Genomic DNA, 13,303 nt, shown 5'->3' with positions numbered 1-13,303 from the left:
TAGGGACAGGGCTTGGGTTCTGATCCTTATAAGCCACCCTGAGTGGTAGGTCTCAGGGACTGCTGTTAGACAACAAGAACCCAAGGGATGAGTTGGCTTCTGCTCTTCTGCCTATTTATTCCACCTCCTAGTCCTTAGAATGTACCCTGTGAAGCCTTACGGCACTCACCACGTGAGCTGCATGGGAGCCTAGCCATCCCCTTGTCCCACGTGCAACCTGTGTGTGTCTGTGAGTTCGAGGATGAGACCCTCCTGTTCCTGGCAGAAGTGTTTTGAGATGGCTTTCTGGCACTATCTGCTGAGGAGGGAGGAAGCGGCTTGGAGACCCTGTTCTTCTTTTTGAGTATTGCTATGAAGCATCAGATGGTCCGCTAGCCACCCCACAGTCAGTACTGCTGCAGTTCCCATCTCAGTCTCCCCAGCAGGACTTCCTGCCTTGGCGCACACACACACACACACACACACACACACACACACACACACACACACACACACACACCTGCCGATGCTCATGTGCTCCTCTGTTGACATTTCTCCTCGTCCCTGGCTATTACTTGAGCACATGGATCCGGTCTATGGATTTGTCGCTTCTTCCTTCCCCCTCTCCTTCCCAGCTCTTACCTCCACAGCTGCTGGGTAGGCCACACGTGAGGGTGTTGGTAGCTCCCCGGTGCTCTGGGGCCTGGTGTGGCACTGAGATGGGGCCTTGCTCAGCACTGCCATCTAAGAGGCTGAACTGGAGCCAGCAACAGACACTAGGCTTGGTACATTAGTTCCGTGGGCAGGCTTTCCCCTCACCTGCTTCTTTCCTTGGGGTGTTCAGCCACCGCCTAACCACACTCCGTTTCTTCCCCTTTCCCATCTGCTTGGTTTCCCTGAAGCAGCCCCCAGATGCAAGACTTCGGGCCTGCAGGGCAGGTGGGATGTATTTGGAAGTCTTACATTTTCTTCTAAGAATTATTTAAAATTTGCATTTCCACCTTCTCGCCTAAGCAGGGCAAATGTTACTTCCCATGGGAGAAAATAGACTCCCATAAGAAGCGCCATGCTTGTTGTGTAGCTGCAGGTACCTTCTGGCATATGGTGTGCTTTTGGGAAGGAAGTCCTAACTGAGGAGCGAAGCCTTAGACCAGTGGTTCTCTGCCTTCCTAATGCTGCGACCCTTCAATGCAGATCCTCATGTCGTGGTGACCCCCTGTCTCCAACCACAAAATTATTTTCATAGCTACTTCATAACTGTACCACCTTTGCTACTGTTATGAATCGTAATGTAAATATCTGATGTGTAGGATGTCTGATATGCGACCCCCAGGGCGAGAACCGCTGTCTCAGACACCGGTCTGGACAGGTGGAGAGGGGGCCTTGGACCACCTGGGAGGAGAAGCCACAGTCCTCTCACTGTGGGTTCTTAGTGCAGCATCAATCCTGTACCTCGCTGGCTCCTTGGAGAGGTAGGCGCCAAAGAGACCAGTCAGTCAGGATTGTTCTTGATTGTCATGGGAGAGTTCTCTGTCCTACCCAGGTCAACTGCTCTGCAGCTGTCCCCTCATTGTCCCCGAGCCACACCTTGTCCTCGTTTGGCATCTGGCACTCACTCTCAGCTTATCCTACCTTTCACAGCTAATGCTTCATCGAAGGTTTTGCCTGCTGCTGGTGGAGCCAGATCTAGAGCTGGCATGGCATGGCGGCTGGCTAGCCAATACGCCATCTCTTAAGATCGGTTCAGGCCACAGATTTGGAAAGATCCAATAATGCCTCCTCTTAGCCCCCCAGTACCTTCTCTCTCCTTACCCTCACCCCACCTGCGGCTCCTGAGTCTGACTGCTCCGCTTAAGCTATCTCATCAACACGGCTCCCCATACCTGCAGCAGCCACCCAGACTAGCAGCCCCTCCCCCGCCTGTACCTGTCTCTCGGGGTATAGAATGTGGGATGTGGGGTGAGTGTGTGCATGGGCCTCTGTGATCCATCCCTCATTCTTTGTAGGGAAGGTGGGGAGCCAAACGAAGTAGAGAGGGATGGCGTGTGGCCTTAATGATGTGGCCTCCCGGTAGGCTGGTAGCTGGTTCCCACCAGCCAGAGGAGAGCCTGGCTCTCTGGGACTTCAGGCAAAGCGGGTCATTTCTCTGCCTCTGTCTCCTTTCCCCTAGAGCCTCCAACAGGAGCTGCAGGAGGGAGGGAGGCAGTGGATCAATTAATTGTTCTTAATCTCTCAACGCAGATCCTTTTAAGTCCCTCACGTGGGTAATTTTCTTCCCTTCCTGAACTCTTATGACTTCTACTGTCTGAGCTGCACAATTAGTACATGCTCACGTGCGTACTTAGACACTTAAGAGACGGGATTGTCGGGGAGAGGGCAGAGAGCTGAGGGCCCCCACCCTCAGAATTTGTCACCTGGCGGAGTTCCCGGTGCCCAAGAAGTCAGAATTTCATTCAGGGCCTTGTCCGAGCATCTCCAAGATAGCATCTTTCAGTCACTTTCAGTCATGTGCCAACTGTGGTGACCCTGAGGAGCAGTTGTGAGTGAAGGCAAGGCCTTGCCTTCAGGGGGCAAACCTTTCTGATGGGGCGCCTGCAGAGACAAGTGTTCAGATGTTATTAGTGCTATGGAGAGAGACAGTGGAGAAGCTGGGATGCTAGGGCGTGAGGGAAGTCACCCTTGTCCCATCCTCTGACAGAGTATGTAGGAGGCAGAGGAGAGGAGAGAACCTTTGGGCAGTGTCACATAACCTGAGGGAGAGGGTTGTGTAGTCTGCAACAAGTAGCCCTGAGGTAGAGATAGGTATATTTGTTTACGGCAAGCTGGGCTAGGTCTCAAGGGCATACATACCAAGGAAGAGACGGGGTGCTCCTGTGTTCCCTGCTCTGTCACCCACGAGGCCTGGTGTGAAGCTTTCCTCCCGAGTGGCTTTTGAGGCTTCAGCTCTGGGTCTCTTCCATGGCCTACAGTTTAGCAGAATACACAAGGACTTGGAGGTGAACTGACCCGGGGCCTATCCTTCCTTCCTGTCCTTTTTTGAAGATTGCAAGCAGCCAAAGCACTGTTTGTTGTCCCACCTGGTGATGGGAGAGTGATCAAATAAACAGTTGGACAGAGCAGAACACATAGCCAACCAGATGGACAGATGAGCCGCGTCAGGGACGGTCTTAAGTATCCCGAGCACGGCCCTCTCTCCCAGGAACTTAGCTCAGCACAGGGAAGGCTTGCCTTGTATGCTGCTGTTTGGCACACAGGCCTCGGCAGTTCCGCTTCTCGGTCGACTCCCCAAAGGCCAGGGTAAACCCAGAACAAGGAGGCTGCTGTCAGAGAGGTGTGCAGAGCATACTCAAGGCGTTAGGGTGAGAGGGTCCAGGCCAGATGCCGTGGGTTTCCTTCTGATGCGTTGTGCCATCCTGTCCTGCTCTCCTCTGCCCCAGACTAATTTCTCGTAACACTCCATTTCAAATCCTTTGCCAGCTATGACACTCCCATGCTGATATTGTTACCGGCCCACCTGTACCAGATATGTTTCATGTCTCTCTTTCTCTTTCTTTATGTTTTTAGAGACTCATTCTGTAGACCAGGCTGGGCTTGAATTTAGAAATCCTGCCTCTGCCTCCTCAGTGCTGGGACTAAAGGTGTGAGCCACCACCACGCAGACAGACGCGTTCTCTTAACCCGGAAATCTCTCACTCTTACATTGGCACCTGCAGTCTTGCTTGTCTGCTGAAGATATTGCTTGGAGAATTGAGCCGGGTGGTTTAATGAGCCCATCTGTTCTGGAGCTCCTGCCCAGCTGTGGGAAGCTGGTGTGCCTGTGCATGGAAGTGGGCTGTGCCGACAGGTGGGAAAGGAAGGAACTTCCCACGGGTACCAGACCCGGCACCACAGTTTCCCTGGAGACTTGCTGCTGTGTGGTCACGGATCCAGCGGATGTCTGATCGCCGGAATGTTCTCACTGATCCCATTCAGATCTGGAGGCATGGCCCTGAAATAACAGACGGGGTGCTGGGGGAATGAGCAGCAGGTTGCCTTCGGCTGGTTGCAGGGAGAGCAGGGAGTCTCTTAAGTGCTTGGGACAGGGAGGAGAGAGGAAGAAGGACCCGTTCAGGCCAGTGCTGTTACTTGGTACTTCCCACACTCCAGCACATAGCTGGATTGCCCAGGAGTCGTGTTAAGACACATTTGCTCAAGTACCCAAGAGTCTTTGATGTAGCAGGCAGGCTCGCTGGGGCCTTGGCATGTCTAATGAGTTCCTGGGTAGTGCTGGTTCAGGGAATACACCTGGAGACTTTATTGGCCTCTCTGGAAGGATGCCGCAGTTAGATCAGGTCATGCATGAGTGCTTCCTGGACAGCGATGGGCACCTGGGAGGCACTGCTTGCCAGAAGGATCCCTCTAGATTCTCAGACACCACAGGAGAGGCTCTTGCAACCGAAGCACTGCTCTTCTTCCTGGCTTTTAACAGATTTCAGCACTCCTCCAACATGGCAGGACATTTCCTTTTCCCAGACAGATGGCCCGTAGCAGGTAGCACATGTTCAGAACCTCAGAAACAAAATCTTGCTCAGGCACCATGTTCACAGATCTGGAAGCAGAAGCTCAGACTGTTTTAAACTTCCCCAGGTGACAGACCATGGTGTGGAGGGACCCCCCCCCCCCCAAATAGTCTTGAACTCCTGGGCTCAAGCAATTCTCCTGCCTCAGCTTCCTGATCAACTGGGACTAGGGTTCCTGGCTTGAGGTTTATATTTCTCACTCTAGTGAGCTCCCTACCCCTGAGTCTCCCAGCTTTTCCCTGACCCATCTTCGAGGCCTCTTCAGGCAGCACATCCTCTCCCTGTATGCTCGCCTTCTCTCCTGACCAGCACAGACTATGTCTGCCAGTTACTCTCCCTCAGAGCCACACTGCCTCTTGGACTTCTTCTGGTCCGAGAATTCCAGGTCGCCTGCTCTGTTTTTCCGCCTCCATCGGATTTTGTTGTCAACACCTACGGGCTGACTTCAGGTAACAAATGTTCCCCGACATTTCTGTCTTTCAGTGACGCAGAGAGTAGAAAATTGTGCAAGAAGATGAAAGTTGACCTCAGCCCAAAGGACAAAAAGATTGAATTATTCCATTACCAGTAAGTACACGTGGGCATTTCCAATCTCAGAGTGAATGCTGAGAGCTTTGATTGGTAGTTTCCTTGGACAGCAGATTTTAGGCAAATTTAGTTCATTTCAGAATGATTCCCCCCTCCCACCCCCGTACTTACTATTATTTCTTAGAAAGAAAGATAGTCACAGAGACATAGAGAGCAACACACACACAGAGACAGAGAGAGAATGAGAGACAGAGAGCGAGAATGAATTCTGAACGGTGACTGTGAGCTGAAGCATACTGAAGTTAACACCTCTTCTTCCACATTTGACAGGGACGGTGCGTTCCACATGCAGTATGACCGAGCCGTGACGCTGAAGGTGAATTTGCCTCTCTTCTCAGTGGGGTGGAGCCTGAATGGACACCAAGAGCTTGGCAGGTCTCCCTGAGAGGAGAAGGGGCAGGTTGCACAGGACTCTCTCTTCCTGACCTCCCAAGGGTTCTTATCATTAACACTGATCGATCGATGTCAGCAGAGGATCCGGCCAGGTTTAGAGCTGTTGTCACAAGGGATACCCCAGACCTTGTTAGTGAATGTCTAGGAGTTGCCTGCCGAGGCAGGTGACATCATGTTCCTCCCCTCCACAGACCTGGGTCTCCTTTTGCTTCAAAACCATCTCCTCACTATGAGGGTACCCACAGTGGCTGCCCGTAGGCTGAAGGGCACACCCTGTCCAGGAACGCATGGGGGCCGATTGGCACCTTCAAGTTGAGGTGGCTTGTTCCAGGTGGGATGTGGAGGTCACCTAGTGTCCCTGCCACCGTCCTATCTGCAAGCAGGTAGAAAGCCTACATAAAGAGATGTAAAGTCCCACACCTGCAGGTACCACATAGCTGTCACAGAGGAGCGGTCTTGCCTCTGCCTTGAGCATTGCTTTAGCTTCACCATCTTCTGCTGCAAACCAGTATGCTACTTCTGGTCCAAGGTCGCTGCCTGCCTTGGCTGGCGCCATGGATTCCATCTGGTTCTAACTTGAGTCCCTCTTCTCAGGCAGGGGTTGGTCTCTGAGCTCCTGTCTCAGTCTCTGTTCTCTGCACACTGGGGAATGAACCTGGGGTCTCATGCCTAGTAGGTAGTCTCCCCCCCACTGTGATCCATGCTCTGCCCTGTCTCTCTTTCTCTGTGTACCTCTCTCTCCAGTTGTTCCTGTCTGCTCACCTGTCTGTGTAGCTGTCAGTGCTCAGCTCCCTATTGGTGTGAACATTAATATAAACATCTGATATGCCACCCCCAAAGGGGTCATGGCCACTGCTCTGTGGGCTCTCTACCTGATTCTTTACTCTCATGTAGACACTTGGAGATGTATTCTGTGTTATAATATAAGCTAAGGTCCTTATAGAGAGAACACATGTTCCCCAGGAGCAAAATTTGGTTGGGAAGCAGGATGGGGGACTTGCTCACACATTGATAAAGAAAGGCTGGTTTCTCTTTGGACCACACCGGGAAGTCTCCCTGGAGTCATGGAGCCTGAACGGCATGGCCCAGAACTCTGTGTCAGGGAAGTGAAGGAGCCCAGGGACAGTTGTCACGTAGCATCTGGGGAAGGCAGCAGAGTGGTCTCTGTCACCGTCCTGTATCTAGGGCGTATCTCCTTCTGCCTCAGCCAACAGATTGGAAGTCAGCCGAGCATCGCGCAGGGTCAAAAAGACTTTGGTTTCGGTATGAGCAGCTACATTTATAGGATCTCAAAACCCATAGGGTCAAGAGAGACCGGGGCAGGGTGCCTGGAATTCTGTAGGGCAGGGAAGGCATCCCATTTACCCCGATTACCTGGATTCTGAGCATCCAGCTCGTGACGTTCCTGTAACTGAGGGCAGGCTCTCAGCTGCTGATTCCCGTGCTGTCTCCTTGCATTGTGCAAGGACCCACGCGTGGTGTTGAGCATCCGTGGAAGGAAAAGGACACCTACAGCAACAGCAGCTTTCTAGCCTGGCCCCTCTGTTTCCTTTCTCCCTCCACACCATCCTTTTGTTTTGTTCTTTTCCTTGATGCTGGGTAGGGGTGAGGTGGCTGTGGGAACTCTGAAGTTCAGCTCAGAGTCTACGGATGCCACTCCTTGAACATCATTTCCAGGACTGAGGAAAGACGCCCAGTCAGACTTTTTAGCTCCATTACACCGATCCAGAAGGATCCAGGGAAGAAGTGTCACGGCATACCCCGGGCCATAGGTGGTGGACAGGAGCCTGGCCTGGTGTTTCCTAGCCTGGGCCCTACTGGCTCACACTGACCAGCCTCTAAGGCTGGCTGTCTTATCAGCCGTGTGGAACATGATCTCCCCAGCCAGTGCTGAGTGCTGTGCTTACTTGCTTAGGACATTGACAGTGGGAGGGCTTAGGGTTCTGGAAGGATGTCTCTTTCTTGCAGAAGCCTGGAGGTCTTTGTTCAGTTGAGCTGAAAGGCTTCTGGGGGAGGTGACAGGGAGATTTGTAGGTGAAGCGTGGGGTTGTCTCTGCTTGAGGAAGCCAGCTTATTGTCTCAAGGTACAAGGTAGAAGAGCACTGTCCCGTCAGCTGACCAGTGGTGCCATGGAGGAGGTGCTGGGAATACATTCTGGGTCACTTAGTCCTAACGTCCACAGACAAGAAATTCCATTTCCCCTTCCCAGCAAGTGTCACCTGCAGCCTTGTGACTGGCACTTAGTGTGCCTGGATATCCCCACAGGAAGCAGAGTAGGTTTTTGGGTCTGCCACTTCTTCCATTTCCTTACTAAAGTCTTTTTTTTTTTTTTCCTTTTGTTCTCCCTTAGTCCATAGTGGCCTTTCTGAAGGACCCTAAAGGTCCCCCACTGTGGGAAGAAGATCCTGGAGCCAAAGATGTTGTGCACATTGACAGTGAGAAGGTAATCTATTCCCCATTAGTTCTGGTGGATGCTAGAGCCTCCTGGTACCTGAGTGTCCTGAGGAGAGGGGCCCCCGAGCAAGCCCATGTGACCTTTGCTCCATCCGAATGAGGCCAGGACCCCACTATTTGATTCTCAGTTCTGGCTCCGTACCACAGCTAACAGGAGCTCCTAGATGAGGACCTGAGAAGTCTCCATTCTCCACTGCCTTATTTAATATGTTTTAAACATGTTTAGACGTTCCTTAGCAGAGTAGACTTAATTGCCCCCTGGCACTGTGTAAGGCAAATGTTGCTGGGATCAGTTTGGATTCCCCCCTGGAGTCAGGTGTAGAGGTCAGTTTGGGTCCCCCCCCCCCCGGAGTCATGTGTAACTTTGAGCAAATTCTTTACCTTTTTACGCTGCATTTTCAGAGTTGGCTGGGCGAGAGGGTGGAGGGGTGAGCCGTGTTTGTGTTCATTAGTTCTTGATGACTTAAACAAAACTGTAATTAGCCTGACCCTCAGCCTTCCTGACTGCGTGTGCTTCTTTCTGTATAGCCTCAGATCTCATTGTTATGGTGTCTGTTTATATAGCCATGCCTTCATATGGTGGGTGACAACAGAGCTAACTTTAGATTTCATATGGTCTGAGGCAGGCAATAACCCTCCAAAGTGGGGCGGGGGCAGACCAGATGGTTGTTACTTTCTTTCTTTTGTTTTCTGAGACAGGGTTTCTCTGTGTAGCCCTGGCTGTCCTGGAACTCACTCCATAGACCAGGCTGGCCTCAAACTCAGAAATCCGCCTGCCTCTGCTTCCCAAGTGCTGGGATTAAAGGCGTGCGCCACCATGCCCGGCGGCTGTCACTTTCTTGAGTAAATGAAATATAACTTTTTTTTTTAATTTGCCTCCTCTCACCTTTCTTCCATTTAAAATTATTGACTACTCTTTCTTTTCTTTTTCTGTTTTGTTTTGGTTTTTTTGTTTGTTTGTTTGTTTTTTTGAGATAGGGTCTCTGTGTAGCCCTGGCTTTTCTGGAACTCACCCTGTAGACTAGGCTGACCTCAAACTTAGAGATCCAGCTGCCTCCGCCTCTGAGTGCTGGGACTAAGGGTGTGGCTAAAATTATTGACTACTTTTACTTTCTGGAGGGTAGGATCATATATGATCATTGTGGCCTGCCCAGAAATCAGTCTAAGTATTAGAAGTCCCCATTCCCAAGCAGGACGTATCAGGCTTGTCCCCTAGAAGGTATAGATTTTTAGAAAGCACCTGGCATGGGGGGTCAGGCAGAGCGAGGTACAGGTGTCAGGAGGTGGCTTGTGTGCTGGGAAAAGAACAGGCACACCACCGATTGTTCCATGGTGATGGAAAGCAGCTACCTACCCCCCTGACTCCCCCCACCACCACATCCTGAACGTCCTATTCGTGTCTTCTGTAACTGTAAGAACATTAAGGTTTTTTTTTCACCTCAGCCCATAGTCCTGTTACTATTCTCTGTACTGTTCTCTCTTTTGCAAAACCAGAAGATATTGCTGCTTTTCTGAAGTTAGAATCCCCACGGATAGCTAAAGGTTCAGTAGTCAAGTTAAATTAGTGGTTTAGTTAGTAAGCTTAAAATTCCATACTTTTCAGTACTTTCCATTGTAACTCATTATTAATGATGTGAGCTCCAATTTTTTTTTTTTTTTTTAAGTTTTGTTTTCAAGACAAGGTCTCACTGTGTAGCTCTGACTGTCCTGGAATTTAAAATGTAGATCAGGCTGACCTTGAACTCACAGAGACCTGTCTCACATGTGCTGGGATTAAAGGCACGTGCTACTATGCCCAGCTGTGAGCCCAAATTTTTATAGGCTAGGTATGATCAAACCTTTCCCCCTCACATCTTTTACTGGGTTTTTTAATCTGCAGAGATCCCAGAAGATAGTTTTTAAAGTGTTTCTGTCTTTGATCCCCAGTTAGGGCCAAATATCTGTTTGAAGGTTATTAGTATTAAAATGTAGTCATGTTTTAAGCCTTAATCTCACCTCAAAAAAAAAAAAATTAAAAATTAAATAAATCTGTGAAGGCGGGAACGCTCATGCACTTGCCTGATAATGAGAGCTAGGGTCCAGGACTCTCCAGGGTTACATGACAAAGGCTGCTGCCACAGCGGCGCACAGGGATGCCTCTGCAGAGGTGCCTGTCCAGCCTCTCGGTCCCCATCTCAAATACCGAACTTACATCACCTCCATTTTGTTGTTGAAGTATCTCTTACTTTATGCCCTTGGTTCCTTGGCAGACTCAGCATCTGCTACTCCCAAATAAGCGCCATGATTCTTTTCTCCCAGTGTGAAGACTCAAGCCCGGGCCTTGTGTGTGCTAAAGTAAACGTCCTCCTCCTGAGCTACATCCCTAGCCCAAATACCATGGCTTCTTAAAGCTCCCTTCTTTGGTTGTTATTTAAGTTAACATCTGATTACAATTCTGTTTTAAAACAAGTGCCTAACCCCTCTGTGGGTGTAAATAAGAGTAAGCTTTTCAAGATTTTTTTTTTTCCCAGAACGTTTTAGATTCCCGAAAAAAATTAAAACCTTTTTTTTATCTAGCTAAAAAAAAATTTAAGTAATACACATTCGCCGTTGAATATTTAGATATAGCTTATGCATAAAAGAAAGCCACAAATCACCCTGTCTCTTCTCTGAGAGATGGCCCACTACTGATATTTTTGTAGGCTTCCAGGCTTTTAAGGTAATGCATACATAAATATTTTTTCCCAGAAGAACGTCGTTGCATTCATATGCTGTTCTGCAAAGCTCCCCTCCCCCAGTATAACACACACATCTCCCTGTGACATTAGATATGTGTCTTCCTCTGTTTTAATGCTGCAGTTGGACTCTATTGTGTGGGATCTGCTGGCGTTTATTCACTTAATGCCATGTTGCTGTCAGTAAGATGCATTTTTAAATTTTCTCTTATTTTCCTTATTATTCAAGAGAAAAAGCCTCTAATTTTCTTCTGCGTAAGCTGGTTAGAGGGACTTGGCTGTAATCAAAATAGGCTCTCGCTGCAGCCCTCCGCCGGCTCGATTTCCTCTTCCTTCGTTGGCTCTCACTAGAGAGCGGGTTGTTTCAAGCATCGTAATAACCCTTTTCCTTTTTACGTTTACCACATTCATTTAACAGATCACTTTATGTTCTCAAATAATGTGCCGGGTGCTGACCTAATTTTCACAAATACAGATGATCTTGTTTATGATGCCCTGGGTTGTGGCCCAGGCTTCCATGTCCTTCCGGGCACTGTGGACCTGGGGACCCACGGTGGTGGTAGAGCAGAAGCCAAGGAAGAGATTACTAGGTGTGGGCCCACAGTCTGTTACTTCAGCCAGCAGATCCCCGTGACCACGCAGACCCCCTTTACTGAAAACAGATCCCTTTACTGAGACACACTCACTCTCAGAATCACTTGGAGGGCTGGCCTGTTCAGTCATCTCATGGAAAAATGGCACCTTGATATCTTTAGCTTTGGTAGATGGAGCTGAAAGTTAGTAGCTGGTCTTGGCTACTTCACCTCACGCAGTGATTTGGAAGAGCCAGCTGTCCTCTCTGGGACCCAGTTTCCTCCTCTCTGATTACAGAGTGGTCTAGGATAGGGCACCCCGAGGTTCTTCCATCTCCTGTTGGGCTGTGACTGAGTCTCACATGAATTCTGAAGCGTACACCTCTGTGCCTCCTATCGCTGGTTCTGGGGCAAAGGTGGCCGGAGCTTCCATGCTGTCTCCTTGTGTGTGACCTCCTGGTTGTTTTCTCTTTGGGCCTCAGGACTTCAGACGACTCCTGAAGAGAGAAGAGAAGCCACTGCTCATGATGTTCTATGCTCCCTGTAAGTGAATGCTCCTTGGCCCAGTGTCCACTTAGGCTCTGCTGGTGGTAGGCAGCCATGGTTGCCTAGGACCCTGGTCTCTCCACCTCGTGACCTTCCTCTTAGCCTTTCTGACTGACTCCCATCTTCCTGCTGCCCTTTTTCTCTCTCTCTCTCCACTGGAATTGGCAGCTTCCTGCCCTCTCCACCCCGAACACTCCAGGGAGTCTTGTGTAGTTAGCTCTGCCCTCTTGCAGCTCTGGCCCTTGGGTCCGCAGAGCGTGCCCTCCACCTCAGTGTGTTCTGTAGTTCAGCTGCAGCCTTGCTATAAGCTCTTGGCCTTGCCACTCCTCCCCACCCCTGTCAGCCTCTGAGACAATGGCTCCCTCAGCACTGCTCCTGTCATCTGGCAGGACCAGGGGACCAGGGTGAGAGGAAGTGGGACCTGGGGATTTGAGCTCCAGAGTTGTCTGAGGACAGAGGCTATGAGAAATGACCAAAGGAGAGCTGAGTGGCAGGGGGCAGGTTCCGGGTCTGATGCCCGCTGGCTCCCGGGGAGCTAGATGAGCTTACCAAGCTCAACCTCTCTGGACTCAGTTTCCACACTTGTCAGGGAACAGGCTTCCCCACCTTGTTAACTGCGTTTCACAGACTTGAAAATATTTTACATCACCAGCCAGCACTATAAATATATGTAAATCACATGTAAATAAGCTGAGGCTGCGTAACAAAGCCATACTCACCCTTAGCACGTGCTGTGTCCTGTACCAGATGAATAGTGTCTTCTGTTTCATTGGAAAACTGCTTGCTATGCCTGCTGCTTCGTAAGCCTCTGATGTGGTTCAGCAAACTGTGGCTCCATGGCTCACTGTTTTTATAATAAAGTATTATTGGAACACAGCCATGTCTGTACATCGGCACACCGTCTATGGCTGCTGGTCAGCTGATTAAGTTCTAGTAACAGAGAAACAGTCTCAAGGAAGTACTGCCTAACCCCTCCTTCAGACACATAGTCCCAACTCTTACCACGATCGGAACCTGGTGAGGCTCTGAACTATGACCCTGGGGCCACACATGCCCCTCCGGAAGCCAGAAGGGATTGTCAGTTGTGGGAGGAAGTTATGCATGGGAGTTTGAGTGGTTGAGGTGGCACAGTCTGTGGTCTCAGTTTTCTGTTGACTCTCAAGCCTATCTAACTTCCCTCAATAGAGGCCCTTGCCCTGTTCTCTGTGCTGTGTGCTGTGTGCACCTCTGGCCAGATGCCTCCTTGGGGGTTCTGGCAGCTTTGCCTGATTGAGCCTGTTTGTTCTCCATGACAACATAAGAGTCTCTATCCAGCCCCAGCCTCCTCCAAAACCCTCTTGGCCTCAGAGGTATTCGTGAGTATAGGAGGATCCCAATTACACCATGTCTGAAGTCTATGGCTCATTGTCTATTAATGTTCATTAGTTGGTCTCAGCATCCCCCACCCCCTCTTTTCTGAGGACCCGATTAATCACTCAGCTGCAGCTTGCTTCAGAAA

The 13,303-nt window shown here is 50.1% G+C and overlaps 1 protein-coding gene across 1 annotated transcript in view; it reads left to right on the top strand.

Annotated features, from left to right (window-relative positions):
- Pdia5 (protein disulfide isomerase family A member 5) overlaps nt 1-13,303 on the top strand; it is an 84,662-nt gene that overhangs the window by 27,897 nt on the left and 43,462 nt on the right. The window contains exons 4-7 of the mRNA XM_021209641.2: nt 5,022-5,105; nt 5,397-5,442; nt 7,870-7,962; nt 11,742-11,802. Coding sequence (XP_021065300.1) covers nt 5,022-5,105; nt 5,397-5,442; nt 7,870-7,962; nt 11,742-11,802 — 284 coding nt within the window. The remainder of the gene's footprint in view (nt 1-5,021; nt 5,106-5,396; nt 5,443-7,869; nt 7,963-11,741; nt 11,803-13,303) is intronic.

The sequence above is a fragment of the Mus pahari genome, chromosome 12, assembly GCF_900095145.1.
Source record: "Mus pahari chromosome 12, PAHARI_EIJ_v1.1, whole genome shotgun sequence".
NCBI lineage: Eukaryota > Metazoa > Chordata > Mammalia > Rodentia > Muridae > Mus > Mus pahari.
The sequence above is the reverse complement of the archived record's forward strand: the minus strand, read 5'-3'. Positions and strand labels throughout refer to the sequence as shown.